Below are 21,494 nucleotides of genomic sequence, written 5' to 3' on the forward strand. Positions count from 1 at the left end.
GAGGTTTGTTTGTAGTCTCCAGTTTCCCACCCATCCTCCAAATACACACCCATGGTGCTCGTGCACACACACGCACACACACAAGGATCTGGTGCACCCTAAGTCAGGTGACGACAGGTGAATTTTTAGTTCCCTGAGTCGGTACTTACAGAATCCACACTAAGCTCTTATGGAGTTCAGGGTCCACCGATTCCAAATCAGAGAGCTGGATGGGTTTCCCTAGTAGCTGCTTGTAGAAAGGAACCGTGAAACCCCCATTGATGTAGTGTCCGTGGAACACAGCCAGACCCATGATCCGACCCACAAAATGGAAGTAAGACAAGTGGTCCTGCAGGGGGCAGCAGAGAACACCAAGTGTTAGGCAGCGCACGGCTGGGTGGCCGGGTGGCCGGGTGCGTTTCCCCAGGCTTCTCCGGGGACCTGTCCCGCAGGCAGGAGCCTGAATCTGGGGGCTCGCAGGCTGCACTCAGGACCCCACCCGATCACAGGGCACGTGAGAGCACGACTCTGCGAGGTCATCTGAGTGACGCTTCACGTGCCCTCGGTTCAAACACCTTCTCAGAACTGCTATTGAATATGCGGGGCCCAGTGCAAAATGAAAACAGAACCCCTTATTCAGAAATGGAGACTTTCAACACGGTGATGGCAGAGGGTCAACCGCAAGCTGCCCCTTCTCCACGCAGCGCCTGGTGCTGGCACGGGTCACACCAGTGAGGCCGCCGGCCTCTCCTCCCAGCCCACCATGAGCAAATACAGGCTAAAGGCAGCCCCCTTCTTCCTCTGCCACCCCTCCCCCATCCCCAGGAAAGCAAAGAGAGAAAAATCCAGAGAAGGGACTGGGGGGGACACAGCCCCAAACCAGCACTGTTGTGGTTCGTAGTCAGGGAATCCCCGTTTCTACTCTTAGGTTGGAATTATAATCAGAGAGTGTCCACTCTGGTGAAAGTCGCACTGACTGCCCATCAGAGCTGTTGTGGTTTGTAGTCAGGGAATCCCCGTTTCTACTCTTAGGTTGGAATTATAATCAGAGAGTGTCCACTCTGGTGAAAGTTGCACTGACTGCCCATCAGAGCCGTGTGCATGGTGGGGACCACAGGACGCGGCCCCACAGCAGAGCCCTCCGCAAGCCTGTGGGCCACCCCTGGGCCACATTCTGCTCCTGTTTCCTCACTGCTGTGACAAGCAGCTAAGAGTATCAACACACTGGCCAAAAAGGCCAGTTACATAAGGGAATAGTCCAGTTCTGGCTGGGAGGAGGATGGACCTCGTACCCCACTTCTCAGAAGGACACTGTCAACAAATACAGCCGTCGAACCCGAGTTCCCTCGACTGGCAGCAAAGTGCTTGAGTCCACAGGCAGCTCAGTTTCGCCCTCGTCCTTGAAACAACATCCTCAGTGACCCCAGTCACCGGAGAGAGGGGTGGAGACCACCCACCCTAATCCACGTGTCACTCTACCTCTCCGTGTTTTATTTGCCACAGACTTTGAGCAGGTCTACAGTGAATAAACCAAGAATTGAGATTGAAACTGGAAAGCCACTTAAAATTCTCCAACTAAATTTCGACTTCCTTGTTCATTAATACTTACAGGGTTGATTGAAGAATCTGGGTTGATTTGCAACATGTAAATGTTGTCCGTGGAGTACTGGAAGAGTCCATAATACGGATTCAACATTTCATGGCACAGTAAATAAAGCCACTCCCTAGAAACAGCAGCAACAAGAAGACATATTAAAACCCCCTAGTTGTAGATCTTAACCACAGGACTGACAGACTGTGCCCTAGGAAGCCAAACTGGTAAGGCTGCCTGGCTGTGAGAGAAGGTGATTTGTACAGACGGGGCAAATAAGCTTCAAGAAGGAAACAACTGCTTCTAGTGGTACCAGAAATGGATTTTCTGGCTAAAACTTCAGCAGCTCCGAAGCTGAGAACTATCTATGGTTGCTGGGAATCATCACCCGCTTAGAGGCACAGTGTCTATCAGCCTGCCTGTGCCCCAACAAAGGTTTCCTCTGCTGCTTTGTAGAGATAAAAATCTCAGGTGACGATGGGACTTCCCTGGTGGTCCAGTGGCTAAGAATCCGCACTCCCAATGCAGGGGCCCAGGTTCCATCCCTGGTCAGGTAACTATATCCCACATGACGAAACTAAGTTCACACGCCACAATGAAAGATCAAAGATCCCATGTGCAGAAACCAAGACCCACACAGCCAAATAAATATTTTAATTTTAAAAAGCCCCAAATTAAAACCAAACAAAAAAAGCACTCTAAACAGAAAATGTGACTCAGTTGCTGTGGTCAGGTTTGGTAACCCCAGGTATGCAGTCTTACACAAACACTTGTGTAACCTTGTCTTCTTTCTACTCAAAACTTCTTTAAACGGACGAATCTTATTAAGTTCTAAAATTTCTTACTCTTTCAAATAGAAAACATAGAATTGAGAAAATATGGAAGGATAAGCACAAATGCAGATAATCTGTTGGAGAAACTTGTGAAAATACCCACAAAATGATCACAGTGACACAAACCGGCGTATCGCACTCCAACAGGAAGGAACTGTCAGAGATGAGAGGCTGAGCCTTAGGAAGCCTCTAGTAGGAAGGCAGGATTTCCCAACTCTGGTGCTTTGTTCAGCCCCAAGTTTCAGAGTTTGGATTTACAAAGGATTATTTTCATAAACGCCAAGGACCTGCAACTGTCTAGACAGGAAGTGATTAAAATACAAGCAAACATTCCGACTGAGTTGTGGATGAGGTATAGAGCACAAGAAAAGTTCTAGAAGTGGTCAAGGAAGAGCTATCCCCAGAGTCAGAAGAGAGATAGAAAGGAAAAGGCTCAGAGCCAGAGGCAGGGGAGAGGAGCAGACACACACACGTGTAACACACGTGTAACACATCTCAGCCCTCCACGACAGGTATGGACCGTTCAGACACAGGGAAGACTCGAGAGCTGAAACAACGGGAGATCAGCCTAGCGGCAGAAAAGCTCTTTCCCCTGCAGCACCAAGTTCATCAAAGCAGCTACACCAAGACGCATCTCCACCTGGAAGACTTGATAACCATGGAAAACGCTAGAGAAAGCGAACTCCTTCCAAATCAAACTTCACCCGGCTGTTCACATGCTTGCCTAGGGACCATAACCCCAGCTACGCACAGAACAATATAAAGTGAAACCATTCAAGATACTGACTCTTGAGACATCCTGAGACTAGAAAGAAAAAGGCAGAGAGGAGAGAATGGAAGCAGTTTGACATGAATTTAGGACAAAATGAATGAGGAAACAGTCTCCCTGAAGAGAGGGACGGAAAGCCTGAAGCCCTTGTCTTGCTGGGAACGGGATTCGTCTTTTCAGGGCAAACACAAGTTACATTTGCCAGAAGAAAGATGCTTTCTAGAATCAATATGGAGAAGATCAAGGAAGAAACCTGGGACAATGTGGAAAGAAAAAGCACTTCCCGGCGAGAGGCGGTCCCGGTGTGAGCGCGTGGTCAGGAAGGCCCGGGCTCATCCTGTATCCCAGACGGAGCCCAGGACTGAGGGGCAGGAGGGGAGAGAGGCAGATGCGATGGGAAGAGGCTGGAGGAACGATTCTGTTCCTGGCCCCGTTTACTTACTTACTTTCGGCGGCTGGAAAAGAACCCAACTTCGCCCGGAGACGTAGTGAGACCGCCATATCACTTCTCAGAACCTAATTTTGCTGGTGCTGACTGCTGCAGGGCTGAGAATCTGCTTGTGTATCCTAAACTGTGAGGGTGGGAGGCCCTCCTGTCCCCTGACCCCCAAGATGGGGCCACTGTCACACACGACCGCATATTCACGAGGCCCCTTGCAGCACCTACCAGAGTTGAGGTTTGCAGTCGCTGGTGATTCTCTGACTCATAACCCTGTCAGAGAGGGGACTCCTTCACCCGGGATGGATGCTTCAGAACCGGGGTTCTGCCAGCGAGTGAGGACGGCAAGCCGAAAGAGGAGCGAGGAAGTGAGGAGGGGGTAGGGGGGTGAGCAGGATGGCGGATACGGGCAAGGAGGCCCTGATGACAGGAGTGGGGGAGAAAAACAGGAAAAGGGTACAGCGTCTATGGATGATGGATGTTCCTGGATGGGGACAAATAGCACAGAAGTGACTAAAACCAGACTGTCATTAGACAGTGACCCTGCGTGCAGGGAGACAGTAGAGCAAATTCAAACCTCTGATTGAAATGATTTTCTTTCTAGAAGTCTATAAGAAGCCAAGCTATCAAAGTGAAGATTATAAGACATTTTCAGACCTAAGATCTTGGAAAATTAACCCCCTACACAGCCTTTCTAAGAAAGCTACTTGAAAATATACTCCAGTAACACAAGGGAGTAAGCCAAGGAAGAAGTAGCCATGGGACCCACACAACAATGGCTCCAACCCAAGAAAGCAGTGATGTCCCATGAAGACAACTGTGCAGAAGATCTAAAGAAACAACTATCAGGGTGGACAGGGTCTCCACAAGAGAGAATGGGAGAGGGGGGAAATTGGCAAAAGGTGATATTTAATGGAGCAACAAAGACAAGACCTGGTTTAAAAGAAGAAAAAGAAGAAGAAATTCTTAGAAAAATTAAAATTTGTTCAAAAGGATAAAATAAATGATAGAATACCACTTAATCCTTCAGTGAACAATATTTACACTGTCATAATAATATAAAACCATGTACTGACTTTCAACTCTCACAAATAATACACAAGCACAGGAGACTGACAATTTTGGCGACAGAACAACATGTAAATCTTTAGCCTTGACGCTATAAAAGTTATACTACAGATAGTGGAATGTAAGAGGTAAGAAGTGGAAGGAAGGGAAAGTCAGGAGCATTAATATCCTTTTCTTATGAAAAAGAGAGGCCAAGAGACAGTGTCTCTAGTGGACAACAAAAAAATAATGGCGAAAACACATCATGTATAGTTACAAAGACAATGACAGAAGAACTAAAAATACTGATATTACAAAACTGGGAAGAATTCAGTTTGATCCTCACCACAACCATGACCTAGTCCATGTGCCTACAAACACACCACAGGATCAGTAGGTAATAAATGAACCTGATCAAGTTCATGATCTAGATGATTGGTTCTATTAAAAGAAACAGTTAAAAGAGCCAAAGAACTGTTGTCTCAAAGGTGAAAAGAGGGAAGATAGGAAACATAACATAATCATGGAAAATTATTACCTTTAAAATCATTTGCATGAATTATTTTGACCCAAACCTCACTTTACAAAACCCTTAGACACAAAGGCAATGTACATGCCTTCCTCCCATGCCTGAAAGTCTTATGACAAAAGCCAGGCTGCCCCCACATTAACTTCCAGTTCAGAAGTTCCTGAACTGGAAGTTCAGTGAGAGTACTGTCTCCCAGGCCAGATGGAGAAGGGAGTAAGATTAAAAGTTTAATTCAACCTTTGTAAAAGTAGAGCAATGACTGGGTCTCGATGGGTCATGGCGAAATGCTAGCGAGCACACGCTTTTAGGAATTCTAAGAATGCTCTCTGATGGCGAGACCCGAGTCCTGACTGCCCCGAGACCAGCACCAGGAAGGGGCAAAGGACCGCTCGGCAAACATCTGCTCACAGGCGTTGCCGACGTCCACGCGGAAGCAGGGACACGAGCCTCTCACCTCGCCACCCCGCCGTAGTCCAAGCCTTCTTCTCCTCGGAATTTCACCATGAGTCGCTTTTTCAAGTCTTTTGGTCGCATCTTCATTATCTGGCGATAAGACTCCTGCACATCAAAATGACAGTTTCAGAGAGAAGAACTTGGCTTATTTTTAAAGTTATAACATGATGAAAGGTTATTTATAATGGACCCCGACTATAAATAAGATCCGAGCTTATTTTTAAGAATTCTGATCTGAGTCCTGTCTGGTTCCTGTTCAGGATGTTTATTTGGGCTCTGGCTCACTGCTCCTCCTTCACCCTTCTCCCACCATCACTGCCTCAGAAACAACAAAGCTCATGGCAGCCGACACTGTATCCAAGGATACACACACGTATCCTCAGCACAATCACGACTTTAGGATTAAACGTCCCCTCTAGGCTTGATTTTTTCCACACAAATGGATCCCAATGTGTCCTGTAAATAGTTTATATGCTTTAGCCAAATGAAGACCTCATAAGAGAGTAAAATAATGAGAGAGAAATAGTAAAAGAATTCTGAGCCTGGTTTTACATCTGAAGTCAAAAATCACATTTTCCTACTGAGTCAAAAAGCCAAGGAGGCTTTAACTGGAACATAAAGCAGCTTATCAGACACAGAAAACACGCGGTCAGCCTAACAGGGCCTCAGAGTCAGCCTCTGGAGTGGAACCAGCTCAGTGTTTGTAGGTATTTTCAGTGAAAAGGCACTTAAGAACCTTTTCTTGCTTTAAATTTAATGGGATTCAAAAGCAACCATCCCAAGAGGCGAGAGGATGTTGAGTGGAAAAGATCTGGCAGCAGTGTGTCCATAATTCAGCTCCTCCCTGTCCTGACAGCCATTTAAGATGCTCAGTGGGCAAAACCGGGCACCTGAGCTGACCCACTCGTGCGGCCCCGGGCACTTTGGAGAAGGCGCTGAGCGGCCCCCAGCCCCCCGGCGGCTGTGGGCCCGGGAGAGCCTGCGCCTCAGCAAGGGTTCCACAGAGGCCTATACACGGCTGAGACTCTACCGACGATGGTGGTCCAGAGAAAAGGGCCCTGCCTGCCAGAAGTCCTCTATTTAGGGACCCTGATGCCGCAGGGCAGCTGGACAGAGGTCAGCACGCCACCCAGAACCAGAAGGGAGGCCGCTGGCTTCTCCCAGGAGGCAGTGCCCTGCGGGGAGGTGGTGGGCCAGGCCCCGAGCGGGGATGCTTGGTTCTGAGGACACCATGCCGACGGCAGGAAATACAATCCGTACAATGCAGGTGCAGGATTTACAGTATCACTTAGTACTGGTTCTGTACAGATCTCTAGATCTTCACTCAGAAGTCATCAATTTTTAAACCTTGACCACGGGAGGAAATACTGTTCCCTCTCTTGCCTGGGGCTTCAGCCCTGATAAACCCCTGCATTTCACCCCCGACACGCCAGACAGGAAGCAGAACTTACTGTCTGCTGACGGGGGAAAGAGTCCGCCCGACAGCCAGCTGCCCCGACCCCCGTACCTCAAATATCTCCTCTCTGGACACCTCGATGCGGCAGTGGCCAGCCTGGGGCTGCTGCAGGGAGAGCTCGTGTCTGAGGACCTTCAGTTTCTGGACCAGATCTCTCTCGTACCTCTGGGCGGGCAGCTCCTCGTCCTCCACGGAGCCCTCACTGGGTGGTGGTGGTGGCTGGCTGGGCTCCTTCAGTTGGCACTGGTGACTTGAGGAGAACAGAAGCATGGAGGTCACCCCAAGGGCAGCAGCCAGTGGTGTCCCCCCCACACTGAGGGACTGAGAAAGAGGTCAGGACCCCCACTTCTGGCCGAGAGTGCTTCCCGGTGACACACCTCTGTGCACAGATACAGGAAAACGGGGAGTGGCCACCCGCGACCACCCTTTTCATAAGATGTTCCCGGAAACCCCAAATGAACTTTCTGGCCAACCCAGCAGATGTCCAGGATATAACAAAGGAGACCCCCATCTCTGTATCTCACACATTATCATTGCCATAAATAAAAACAGAAACTTCTAGCATTCATCGGCATCTAGTGCATATCTACGAGGCTGACCAATCACGCGCTCTCAGCAGGGCCTCGGGGCTAATTAAATGGAGGTGACTCGAACACTGAAAGCAGATGGCAGTGGAGGAGGTGACACCAAGCGCAAACAAAGGAAACAGTGCCGGGGGCCACTCCTCCTCCTCTCATCCAGGAGATCTCCCCGCCTACCCACGGGAAGCGGAAGTCCAGGGAAGAGGGAGAGCCGGGACCAGCTATCTGCTCTGCTCCAGTTTTGCTGGCTGACGTCGGGCTCTCGTGTTTGAGGACACAGGGAATCTGGGACGTGCAGTGTGGGATCCAAGGTCATCCCCAGACCCAAGTCCCCTGGGAACAACGGTCCGGGAAGCCAAACGGCGCTCTGGACCAGGCCTTCCCCGCAGTGTGAGCAGGCCCCAAGGAAAACCTCACTCCGCTGCTTCCCACTCTGAGGCCACACGTCTCATCAGAGATGCGTGCGGAAGCTCCGAGAATGAAGCTGCGCCAGCTCGGGGGTTTGATTTAGGCTGCAACTCAGTTACAGGCTGGCTGTGACACAGGCCTTGAGGACTGCACCCAGCTGGCTTGGGAGTTTAAAACACACAATTGTCCGCTCAGTAATTATCATATTTTGCTCACGCTTATTCTCTGCTAACCAACAATGCAGTCAATAGATGAAGGGAAATATCAGTAGAAAACATGGCACTGTAACTGTAAAGAACGAAAAGCTGGTAAGAGTCTTACTTCATGATGTGGTGTAACCGTGGGTCTGTAAACTGCGTTGTTCGGTTATTATGATCTACAAAATATATTCTCCCGGAAACTGTACTTCGGACTTCCCAACCAGGCGGCAGGGGTCCAAGTTCATCACAGTTCACGCTGTTAAGGTCTCTGCCAGAAAGGAAGACACAGAGCGGTTTGCCCACCTGAGCGTGGAGGCCTGAGACCAAAACTTCAGTGAGAGAAGCAGGGGCGCCCCCTGGGTCAGTCAAGGTGCTGCTTACACCAAACACCCACCGAGGCCCGGCCTCTGTGCTGCAAGTGGCAGCAAAATCCCACGGATAAAATCGCAACTCTCAGAGCCTGTGGTCCTGACAGGGAGCGTGGTCTGCCTGGGAATACCATTCCTTCCACCAAAGAGGACCAAAACATTGCATCCATAAGATGTAATGGAAAACCTCGATCGAACTTTTGGCCAGCCCAATAGTAGGGGGGATCTGAATGGTGCCGGAAGGCCTCTCTGGGTTCACAAGTTAATGAGATGCTCAAGGTCAGAAAGGTCTCTCCATGGGAAAGCTCCCAGGACACACGTTTTCTCAAGCAGACAGGGGCATAGGAACATGCATGGGAAATCTTCCCATTCTAGAGAGCTGCGCCAGGACGAGGCTGTCTCATTTTTGAGTCACTTTTGTTAATCAGCAAGTAGCTCTAAGTCTAACCTCTTGATTAATTATTTCAACCCAATCCACAGTCACCTGGGAGCAAGCATTACTGACCAAGATGCTTTTCTAATGAGCACAAAAGCCTGACCTTCCTTCCCGAGAGTACCAAGGAGATAGCTCATTCATTTGCAGGTAATACTTCCATTCTAATTATAGACACTGAATTGTAAGTTCAACACAGATTTGGAAAATCAAAGGCAAGAAACTTGTTCTCAGATGAAACAAATTATGAATAAAAAGGAAATGAGCATTACTAAAAATGTTATTAGGTAGTAATGCTATTCTGAAACCAAAAAAAAAAATTTCTAAGAAAAAAAAGAAAGCAAAGCAAAGAGAAAAAAGAAACTTAACTCCATTACAGGTAGGGGAGGGGCAGGGATCTCTCTGACCTGGGCTCAGATGTATGGCCTTGTAGAAGGAATTCGTATAGAAAAGCTTCATCTCCCCCAGGAATGGTCCCCAAGGGACTGAGGCAATAGGGATGGTAAAGTAGAAGAGAAAAAGGGTGATAGAGTCTTTATATTTCCTGATTAACTTTTTATTACGGAGAATTTTAAGCATATAAAAAAAAATAAAAAGAGACCATAGTGAATAACCAGCTTCAACAATTACCAGCTCATCACCAACCTGCTTCCAGGGCTCCCCATTCACTCCCCCACTCCAATTATTTAAAGCATCAGGTCAGATATCAGATTATTTTACTCAGCAATATTTTTAGTTTAAAATGAGAGCAACCACATCTTGAAGGTTTTTCGAATAAGTGCATTTGATTTCATCTAAGGGTGAGGGTCTTTTCCAGTTATGGAACCTGACTTCAAGACCCAGGATCACTCTCTAAACTTTAGTCTAAAGGACCCAATTGTGTTACAGCAGCTGCTGACCAGGTGGGGGGGGGGGGGCGGGGAGCAGAGCTGGGACTGCCCCCCGAAAGTTGTGTCAGGACCTCCGACAGCCCACCCTCTAAGTCTACATCTTCATACCCTAAGGGCTGTATCACCCACAGTCAGGCACTGCTGGAACGTGGCCTTGCCGTTGAGCAGCTCAGGAAACCTACCTGGGTATCCTGGGGTCATGCCACGTGCTGACTCCCGTCTGCGTGTGCAGGAAGTACACCTGGCCCTGTACCGTGGTTCTCTGCTCTGCACGACAGGTGGGGACATGGTCAGTGACATTCACTCCAAGGAGAGTTTATAGTCAATCCTGTAAGCTCAGAGGCCCAGCTTCCTTCCCACCGTCTTTCAAAGGACCGAAAGAAGGGTGTGAAGGGCAGGGGTGAAGTTGTGCCTGGTTTGCTGGGGTCAGCGTGTGGACAGATCTTACTTCTCCTGTTCCCACCTGGAGAGGTGGCTACACTCCTGGACCTGCCACCTCGGGACTCTTCCTGCCTCCACCCCTGTCCCCTGCAACAGCTCACACTCCGGTCTGATCTGCCCCATCTATGTGGATCCTCCAACATGGATCTACATGGATCCTCCTTCATTTAGGCGCTTCCTCTGTGGTTGTCAAAAGATTCTGTTTTATCTTTCGTGACAGTGATACGTCTTATCACTCGTACCCAAGGCTGACCTTCCCACGTTCAAATCCCAGGGCGCCCCCCCGCCCCGCTCCTCTTGGCTCTCTGACATTTGTTTGCCTAAATTCTTCACTCAATTGCTATCCTAGAAGCTTGGAGCAAGAGCGGATACATTAACGAGGAGCAGGATTTACTGACCATCTGGGGTTACTTTTCTTTACACTGACACACCTGCCGTGGGGCACAGCCCTGCAAACATCAGCGGTCCTAGCAGGTACGTGTTACTAGAAAAGGTCTGAGACAGGAAAGCGGACGCATGGCCGACCACACTTGGACTGGTGGGGTGCGGGCCCTCACCGTAGCCTTCGGGCAGCTCCGGGGACTGGTGGCCGTGAGGTCGGTTCTGTGGCGTCTGGAGCGACCCTCGCACCTCAGGGTTTCGCAGCCGCTGGGCCTGAAGTCTTTGGTCTTGACTCGGGGATTCCACAAACCTGCAGTTGCCCCCGCCGGCAGCGGCCCCGGGGCCATCCGTGTACGGGGCTGGCTCCTCCATGAAGCAGCTGAGTGGCCTTCCAGGCCCGGAGTCTTCATACACAGTTCTGGAAGGGGGAGAGCACAGCCCACGTGACAACACCCACCGAAGACAGGGAAGCACCCCCAGTTCACACCACGCTCTCAGACCCGTTTATTCTGCTTCTGTTAGACAATACAGAATGTCCCCAGGGCTTAGTTTCATAAAATTCATCCTGTCCTTTCTCACTAGAAAGCCAAACTTGCTCACGAGGAACCAGCGGCCCAAGGGAGCCACGTGTGAAGTGCCACTGAGGCCAAGGTAGGATTTCAAACCTGGGGACAGCTGCATGGTCAGCAAACACTGACCCTGAACTGTAACAAGTTCAGAAAATGAGATTTCAATTTTCTTGACTTGGAATCAAATTCAAACATTCCATTTACCTTGTCATTTTATAATAGAACTCCTGGTTACATCAAATATTGCAATGACTTTAAAAGTGACTTTTAACATAAATCCTCATTCCCTGAACAACTGTGAAGACAATTTACCTTAATAGGCTATTTTCCCTTTTAAGCAAGTACTTTTGAAAAACACTTTATGCTGAAAAATTTCAGAGACACACAGTGAGGGACTAGTTCAGTGAGCGCCCTGGACTCTTCACCCACCTCCGATACCATCCTGTGGCCACGTGCCCAGCTCTTCCCCCCTCCGCTGGATTATTCAGCAACCAACCCCCACACTTTACCATCTCATCCTTAGATATTTCGGCACATATCTCTGAAAGATAGGCCTTTTAACATTAGCATGATCCCAAAAATGGATCATCATAATGCCAGTCAGTATTCAAATTTCTCCAGTCCACTATCTCATTAATCAGGATCCAAATAGATCCACACACTGCATCTAGTAGGTGGGTCTCTTAAATCCCGTTTATTAAATTTACAGGTTCTCTTACTTCCTTTTTATTCACTTATTTTTCTTGCTGTGTATTTGCTGAGGACACTGGCTTGCGTCTGCTACACTCTACAGGGAGCCCCACTTTTGGATGCGGTTTGTTACAGTCCCCTGGGGCGGGGCAGCCCATTCCCGTCCTGGGGACCTCCAAGATCTGTGTTCATGTCAGGCTCTCTCTCTTTCCTGATGTTGTCAGCAACTGTTAATGGCATTAAGAGTTAATTCATTGGGGATCGAAAAATCGTGGTAGCGACCAACGAGAGCTCTTGACGGTTTGGGGGGTTTGGTTTTTCTATAACTTCTTTCTTTTTGTATCGTCATGAAGTCAACGAACTGGTTTGATCTGTTGCACTTATCATTCCTGACCAGTGCTCTCTGGCCAGTGGGTAACCTCTGTAAACTGGACCCTGAGTCTTTGGGGCGCGACCCTACTAGTCTCGACAGCTGCCTTTACTGACAAGGAAACTGGATCGCGGTTTTATCCCCAAGTCCCTCCCTGCACCTCAGGTATTCAACGCAGTGAAAAGGTGTGAGGGACGCTTTCCCGCAGTGCGAGCGCAGGCGTCACGGGGGTACGCACCCTTCACTCTCTAGCAGGCCTCTGCAGTCCACCACAGCCCCGCCAGTGCCGATCCTGTCTCGTGTCTGTAAACTGACTAAAAAGAAAAGGACATCTTGCATTAAAATCTAGTGATATTTTATACAACAGCAATATAGTGAGCCACTACAAGTGTATAATTTATATACAATATTAAAAAGTGAGGCGTCTATCTCCGCACTCACATACACATGCCTGTGCTTTCAAGTATGAGACATTTCACTCGGTGGCTCCACACCACTGCACGCCACTTGGACCCTTCCTGTGAATGTGGAACAGAAGGAGGTGCTGTGTTTTCCACGATCTCCATAAAAATAACACAATATTCACTTCTTCCAAGTTATCTTATTGTTTAAAAAGATTCTGACTTATGCCGATAAGGATACAGACAGCACTGTCTATTTGCACAGTCCAGACACACCTATGTATCTACTGTCCATCCCTAATACAACCAAGACACTGATGAAGTTGCTTCCAGGTACTGGTTTTTCCCTGCATGCCTCTCCACAAAGAAGACATCACAAACAGGCAGTGAGCCATCAGGCGAGTTTGCAGGATGGATACTCACTGTCCATTTATCCTGGGTCAGATCTACAGAGCCACTCATGGGAAAAGACCCTGATGCTGGGAAAGACTGAGGACAAGAGGAGAAGGGGGCAACAGAGGATGAGATGGCTGGATGGCATCACCGACTCAACAGACATGAGTTTGAGCAGACTCTGAAAGATAGTGAAGGACAAGGAAGCCTGGCGTGCTGTAGTCCTTGAGGTCACAAAGAGTCAGATACAACTCAGCAACAGACCAACAAGTTCTACATAAGACAAGACCTAAAAGATTTGGGGTCATAAGTCACTCTAGTGTGCTACTGAAATACTATGGGTTTTTTCTTTTTGGATTCCCTGCAATGCAGAGTCGATACTTGAGTTACTCTGAAATGCTAATAAGAATGGGGTGGATAACAGGATGAACTGCTTAACCGACAAATTAACTTCCAGCAGAATATGTCTAGTCAACACCTTGTAACATTAGCATGTTTCGTCTCTTCATTCTAAGTAAGTCAGTCCTCTAAAATCATATGACACGGAGGTCTTCAGAAGCCCCATTGCCTTCTGTGTATATAATGCTCTTCCTGTGAACTACGTTCAGCTCGTGCAGGCGTGGCTGCCATGTTTACCATCTGCGCTTGGATAACAGGACCAATGTGAGCAGTAAAATTACATCAAAAATTACAACCCTACATCTCTTTGTACCTTAGTCACTTTACCTCTGCCTTGAATGACAGAATGAAGGGAACTGAATAAAAGAACAAAAACCACACAAGATGAGACCTTCTAGTACTGGAGAGATGGCCCCCAAATGCGGCCTGCCCTTCATGTGTGTCACCACGGCTCAGTGGCTTCGTGTGTTTTCTCAGTGATGAGGAGCTGGATGTTAAGCTCTGTAAGAGTTATCTCTTTAGAGATGAGAAAGTTCTTACCCACTATTTGGCCACGAACTGCATCAGTATCTGAGGGGTTTAGTTTGCACAGATCCAAACGCTGGTCTGCAAACAAACAATTCAAAACTTAACCTGGGGAATGTTAACTAGGGAGGGGGCAGGAATTCTGTATTCAGTATTCAAAAATAACAATAAACAAAACGGTGGCTCATCAGCCTTCCTCAGTGCATTAAGAGGCAGAAAAGCGTTGGGTTCTTACAGCCAGTATCTTTTAATCTGCTGATGGCGTTGGAGAGCAGCCGCACACAGCCCAGGAAGCCAGCTCCCTGCTTCTTGTGAATCTTCTTGTGGTTCCACACGCTGATGGTTATAGAATCCGTTTTTCCAACATATCTGAAACCAAAGTGCAAATTCATCTTGAATTGCATTTCTATATTACAACAGCCCATTGAGATTCTATCTGACTGACTTGTTAGTCCAGAAGAATTCTCTGAAAATAATGTTGGCTCGATATCCACAAGTATAGGCACTCGATGAATATCTACCAACTTCAATGGGTGGCAAAAGGGCTACAGCTGATTATGTGAGAAGCACATGGAGATAACTATATACTGAGGATAATCTTATAACAGGGGTTTACTAGATCTTAATAGTTCCAGAGATAATGGCAGGATTCATAAGCTCCCACCAATTAGGCTTCAGAGAGAATAATCAGTCTGCAACAAAAGACTCCTTACAAACCCTCCCTCCACCCAAAGCGCAAGAAGGAGCAGAGCTCCGACAGGAAACCCCCTTCCTCTCAGGGCAGGTCAGCCACGAGGGGGCTTCCAGGACTCGGGCTGACACCTGCTTTCCAGACCACCTCCGGTGCCACAGTGAAACTGAAAATGGGCCTCAGGATCTAGCTACTAAAAACCCCCTCAAACCCGGCACAATCTGTGGTAGTAAAACAAACCAGTACTCATTCAGCGTTACCTGACAAAAATTTCTTAGCAGGGACATGAAAACAGAGGTGAATATAAAATAGTGATTTTCAAAGTGCAATCCACGTAATGACTAAGAAGTTGTCGGAGGCGTGTGGGCTTATATACAGTCACTCATACCAAACTTCATTTGCTCTTGCAGAAACTATGTGTGTGTTACTTGCTCAGTCGTGTCCGACTTTTTGCGACCCCATGGACTGCAGTCGGCCAGCCTCCTCTGCCCATGGAATTCTTCAGGCAAGAATACTGGAGTGGGTAGCCCCTCCCTTCTCCAAAGAATGTTCCTGACCCATGGATCAAACCTGGGTCTCCAGCATTGCAGGTAGATTCTTTACCGTCTAAGCAAAATTTTTTTAAATCAACATATATGTGTGTGTGTGTGTATAATATTCGTATAATAAATATGTGGAGAAGGAAATGGAAACCTACTCCAGTATTGTTGCCTGGGAAATCCCATGGACAGAGGAGCCTGGTAGGCTATATAGTCCATGAGAGCCTGGTAGGCTACAGTCCATGAGTCGCAAAAGAGTCAGACACGACTTGGCAACTAAACAACAAAAACAACATAATAAATATGTATAATAATGCATTTTACAACTATGCTCATGGTTTTGCTGAAAAACACAGTAGCATATAGAGGACCTGAACTATGGCCCCTTTTTCCTGTTAGAGAGGGCCAGGAGATCGAATGTTTGAAGATCACAGTTACAGAAGTAAACCATAAAAAATGTATGAAAACATCAAATGCAAGAACTTCCAAGTATATGAATTCTAAAAGTAGGCAGTATGTCTTTGGCCATCCACGTTTGTTACCAGAAAGAAGCTGGTAATCCCTTTTTAAAAAAAATGCTTCTCTTACAAGCTAGACACCCACTCTCCCGTCATTCCCAAGTGCCTTGTAGGATATTCAACTCACAGATCGTAGTGCTGGTTCCACTTCGGGTCCAATGTGTTCTTCACAGTGTCCGTTGAGTGGCACTGCCCAGATCCGTCCACAACAATCTTGGCAAAAGGGTCAGGGAGTCCTGGAGGAGAGGGGACAGCCACACTGGATGAGATGACAGATCTATCAGTGTGACACCGGACATGGTCCCCCAGGTAAAGGGCGCTCCAGGATCACCTCACTGTCCTCGTATATTTCATTCTCAAATGTAAGGTTAGTTTCGATCAGCAAAATAAGTTATTTCCATTAAGCTTTCTAAGAAAAGCAACCCAGAATGACATCCTCCTCAGATTTTTAGACGCTAGAAATGAAACTCTAAAAACAGGCTTAAATTCAGATTTCCATTTCTGAAGATCACTACTAGTTGAATGGAGGAAAAAGTGTCTACAGATAAATGTATTTGTACTTTCTAAATAATAATACCTAGACATTGTGTTTGCTGGTCTTTGTCTATTTTATCTCTGGAAGCAGTCTTCACCAAATTTTCATTAGGTAGGTTCTTAAATGCTGGAGTGTGAATCAGACAGGTTTATAAGATCAGAGAGGTGGCCGGGTCTGAGACAGACCTGGATGGGATCCATCCCTCTGAACCTTCTTAGCTCCTTGAATAAAGCCCGTGAACCTCATTTTCTTCACCTGAGAGTGTGAATAATACCGCTTAGGAACCAAGCAGCATTCTGGTGAGGATCAGAAAGAGTGTGAAAATTTTCCTGCTGTGGGCACCTACTTTATAGTAGGTGAGCTTCTTAAGAAGCGATTGCTTTCATAAGAAAATGACTTGACTCTCCATTTATTATTTTTATTTTTACAATTCCTTTCATTACAAGACTTTTCAAGTGTGATTTATCAAATTTGACTATCAGTTTTACTGAAACTCAGACGCTTTATAGAAAAATGTCTCAACTGTATTTGAGCAGAGAACACTTCAGCAGAAAGTGATGTATTAATGGATGGAAAGGCAGAGAAAACAGGGTGTGGCCAGAACAGGGAATGAGAGAGAGTTTTTCTTGCCTGAGTTATAAATTCTGTGCCTTGGAGCTAAGGAGCCTCTGTGCTGTAGTCAACTAGGAAATGAAGTTTGTCAAACCATGGGTTTCTATTCTTTTCTTTTAGAATATACCCAGTGTTTTTTGAAAAAGTTTTAAATTTCAGAAATATGTGAAGAATATTAATAGTGTAAGAGAGCAAAAATAGGTGTTTACTTACTGAAGAAGTCTTTCTTTGCAAGGTTCTTGGCACATAATACTAAAAACAAACGCACAAAAAAAGGCAAGGGTTAGCATTTATGGACAAGATTTTCACCATAGTTAGTCGCTATGGACAGAACTGTATCCCACCCAAAATTCATGTTGAAGGTCCAGGCCCTGATGTGATGGTATCTACAGGTGGGGTCCTTGGGAAGTGCTCAGGGTTAGCTCAGGTCATGGGGGTGGGGCTGCCACGATGGGGGGTCCGTGCCCCTATAAAGAAGGTCCCACAGCACATGCCCTCACTTGGCTCTCTACATGAGGATGCATGAGGCGGCCATCTACAAGCCAGCAAGAGGGCCTTCGCCCAGAGCCAAATCTTCCCGCTCCTTCATCTTAGGCTTTTCCAGCCTCCTGAACTACGGGAAATAAACGTTTGCTATGTAAGCCGCCAGCTGATGGTATTTTGCTACAGTGGCCCAAACTGGCTGAGGCACTAGCCTAAATTTGCGGGGGGGGTACCTCAAAATTATCTTTGCCGTTGATTGTATTTCGAATTAAGTGTTACATTAAATAAAAAACTGACAAGTAACTAAAAAGTGTTTTATCCTCCAGTTAGAAATCAACTATAACAAACGCAAAAAGGTTTAAACTTAAAAATCTTTCTTAAACACATATGGGTGGATTTATCAATGTGTTCTTAAAACTCCCAGGATCACAATAACACCAGTTGAAATGAAGACCTACAGTCTGTACGTACCTTCAGAGCACCTGCTCATAAGAGGAGTCATGCATCTTTGATATTCGGCTAAATAACACAATTTTATAAACACAAGCTCTGGTACATTGGAGAACAAAATGAGAGAGGGACAGAAAATATGGGGCCATCATCAAATGTTGTGAAAAACAAATGATAAAATGCATGCTAAGAATTTAGCACAATGTTGGCATATAGAAAGAATGCAATAAATGCCATTGTTACAATTTTATTAGTGAGGTGGGTAAGAAATTTTGTCACTAGATCCGTTACATGATTAAAGCTATTATATGAAGGGAAAATACACAGTATATTATACCACCTTGCCTGCCTCCTGAGAAACCTGTATGCAGATCAAAAAGCAACAGGTAGAAACCAACAGGGAACGGACTGGTTCCAAATTGGGAAGGACTACATCAAGGCTATATACTGTCACCCTGCTTATTTAACTTACATGCAGAGTACATCATGTGAAACACCGGGCTGGATGAAGCACAAGCTGGAATCAAGATTGCCGGGAGAAATATCAATAACCTCAGATATGCAGATGATACCACCCTTATGGCAGAAAGTGAAGAAGGACTAAAGAGCCTCTTGATGAAGGTCAAAGAGGAAGGTGAAAAAGTTGGCTTAACACTCAACATTCAAAAAACAAAGATCATGGCAACCAGTCCCATTACTTCATGGCAAATAGATGGGGAAACAATGGAAACAGTGATAGACTTTATTTTCTTGGGCTCCAAAATCACTGCAGATGGTGACTGCACCCACGAAATTAAAAGATGCTTGCTTCTTGAAAGAAAAGCTATGAGAAACCCAGACAGCGTATTAAAAAGCAGAGACATTACTTTGCCAACAAAGGTCCGTCTAATCAAAGCTATAGTTTTTCCAGTGGTCATGTATGGATGTGAGAGTTGCACCATAAAGAAGGCTGAACGCCGAAGAATTGATGCTTTTGAGCTGTGGTGGTAGAGAAGACTCTTGAGAGTCCCTCAGGCAGCAAGGAGATCAAACCAGTCAATCCTAAAGGAAATCAGTCCTGAATATTCATTGGAGGGACAGATGCTGAAGCTGAAACTCCAATACTTTGGCCACCTGATGCGAAGAGCCAACTCATTAGAAAAGACCCAGATGTTGGGGAAAATTGAAGGCAGGAGGAGAAGGGGACGACAGAGGATGGGATGGTTGAATGGCGTCACTGACTCAATGGGCACGGGTTTAAGCAAAGCTCCGGGAGTTTGTGACGGACGGGGAGGCCTGAGTATACAGCTGGTAAGAAATTTTGCCACCAGATCCATTACATGATTAAACTATGACATGAAGGGAAAGTACACCAATGTATTATGCATACATAGCGTCCCAATTTTTAAGAATACAGTGTTTTACTGTGACCTTATTTGACAAAAATATACAGAGGAGCCTGTCAGGCTACAGTCCACAGGGTCGCAAAGAGTCAGACACGACTGAAGTGACTGAGCACACAAGATCACTACTAAGGCAACTACAGGAAATTCATAATATACTGTTCTGCAAACTTTTAGTATATTTTATATAACAACTTTACCAAGATAAATTTCCTATACTATATAATTCAGCCAAGCGAAGTGTATAATTTATTGGTTTTTAATGTACTCACTGAGCTATATAACCATCAGCACATCAATTTAGAACATTTTTATCATCCTATAAAAGAAATCCTGCACCTATTAGCAGTCACTCATTATTAACCGCAAACCCCACCAGTCACAGCCACCACTAATCTACTTTATGTCTCTGGATGTGCCTAGAATGGATAGTTCACATAAATGGAATCATAGAATAAGTGGTATTTCGTGACTGGCTTCTTAACATTTTTTTTTTCACTTTAATTGAAGGATAATTGCTTTACCGTATTGTATTCGTTTCTGCCATACATCAACGTGATTCAGCCACAGTATACATGTGTCCCCCTCCCTCTGGGCCCTCCCTCCCACCCCGCTGAGCTGAGCTCCCCTCCCCGAGTCCCACGGGCTCTGTGTGACACACGGTAACGCGCGTGTTCCCACGCTCCTCTCCCCACTCGGCCCGCCCTCTCCTTTCCCACTGTGTCCACAAGTCTGTTCTCTGGGTCTTCATCTTTTTCTGTACCTGTTGGGATGACCGATTGCTATTTGCCCTGCACCTACTGATAATGCTGTTGTACATGAATTGACTTTCAGCGTGAAACCAACCCTGCATTCTCAGGGAAATGCCACCTGGTTATGGTGCATAATGGATCCTTTTAATGTGCGCTGTAAGCCAGCCAGGCCAGGGCTTTTCTTTGGAGAAAGTGTTTCCAGTCACTAATCCATAATCTCTTTACAAGTCTTTTCAGATTTTCCACTTCTCAAATCAGCCTGGGTAGTTTGTGTCTTTCTAGAAATTTGTCTATTTCACTTAAGTTACCGATTTATTGGCATACAGTTGTTTACAGTATCTCCTGATAATACAAAAATACTACCAACTATACAAAAATATACATTTCCTCTTCAGTATAATCTTTACACCCTTCCTTTCAATGGAGACACACACACACACAAACTCTTCAGTCTTTTTTGTGGCTGGTTCATAATGTATTACAGCTCTGGTTAGTGCTTCATTTCTTATTTCTCTAATTTAAAAGTAAGGACAAAAGTACTTACAAAAAATGAAAACTTGCAAATGTGTAAATAGGAAATGCATGCCTCCAAAATCTCACTGTTATCCTTTGTTTTTTAATAGCATTTTCCTGGCCAGTCTCACATACTTCCTTTTTTCCCATTTAACTTTAGAATTACTTTGAGCAAGTTTTCAAAAAAATTCATAAATAAATCTGAGGGGAATTTACTGCTTTACAATATTAAGTATCCCCATTCTTGAGAGCAGCATATATATCCAGTTATTAAATTCTTCTTTAAATGCCTTTAAGTAACATTTTCATCTACTCACAAATGCTTTCCACATTTCCAATAGGGGTTACTCTTAGTGTCTTGGGTTTTGTTACCATGATGAATGGGAGAGTGCCTTTCATTGCACTTTAAAAAAAAAAAAAATCAAGATATCTGTTCTTTTATGGTTTTTCATTGCACTTTCTAATAGTTATTTGGGTATAGGTAAGTGACTACTTGTCTTATAATAATTCTAAATCTGCCATCTTTTTCAGTGCTCTTCAAATGAGCCTGTGATGTACTGTTTCCCTCCACTTCCCGTTCCTCTTCCACAGCTTCCAGAACGTAAGTGGAAATCTTCCCAGTCTGCCTAAACACCTGGTCCTCCCCCAGGTTCATCATTTCAGATCGTCAGCAACACGCGTCAGCTGCACCAGCCAGAAACCTGAGTGTCAGCTCTGACTTCCCACCCGCCCTCTTCACCCTGGTTCAAGCTCCCAACGTCAGCCATCACAAAGTCATCTTTCCAAAATTTAAATCTCCTCATGTCTCCTTCCTTTTTAAAAATTCCCCAGTGGCTTCCCAGTGTAGACCTCCAGATCCGGCAGACTCTGACCC

At 46.1% G+C, this 21,494-nt stretch overlaps 1 protein-coding gene across 7 annotated transcripts in view; it reads right to left on the reverse strand.

Annotated features, from left to right (window-relative positions):
* The window catches only part of SMURF1 (SMAD specific E3 ubiquitin protein ligase 1), a 94,360-nt gene that overhangs the window by 8,662 nt on the left and 64,204 nt on the right, over nt 1-21,494 (reverse strand). For 5 of the 7 annotated variants that reach the window (XM_081555729.1, XM_081555728.1, XM_081555727.1 and 2 more), the window contains exons 2-13: nt 17,254-17,292; nt 16,021-16,129; nt 14,381-14,514; nt 14,161-14,226; nt 12,666-12,741; nt 10,975-11,216; nt 10,159-10,243; nt 8,407-8,553; nt 7,148-7,346; nt 5,642-5,745; nt 1,589-1,703; nt 150-328 (exon numbers count right to left, since the gene is read on the reverse strand). In XM_081555729.1, the coding sequence (XP_081411855.1) occupies nt 150-328; nt 1,589-1,703; nt 5,642-5,745; nt 7,148-7,346; nt 8,407-8,553; nt 10,159-10,243; nt 10,975-11,216; nt 12,666-12,741; nt 14,161-14,226; nt 14,381-14,514; nt 16,021-16,129; nt 17,254-17,292 (1,495 nt within the window). Of the gene's footprint in view, nt 1-149; nt 329-1,588; nt 1,704-5,641; nt 5,746-7,147; nt 7,347-8,406; nt 8,554-9,493; nt 9,572-10,158; nt 10,244-10,974; nt 11,217-12,665; nt 12,742-14,160; nt 14,227-14,380; nt 14,515-16,020; nt 16,130-17,253; nt 17,293-21,494 lie in introns of all 7 variants that reach the window. The other 2 variants (XM_081555725.1, XM_081555731.1) reach the window with 1 other exon arrangement.

Source organism: Giraffa tippelskirchi, chromosome 13 (assembly GCF_054371585.1).
Source record: "Giraffa tippelskirchi isolate mGirTip1 chromosome 13, T2T-mGirTip1v1.2.pri, whole genome shotgun sequence".
NCBI lineage: Eukaryota > Metazoa > Chordata > Mammalia > Artiodactyla > Giraffidae > Giraffa > Giraffa tippelskirchi.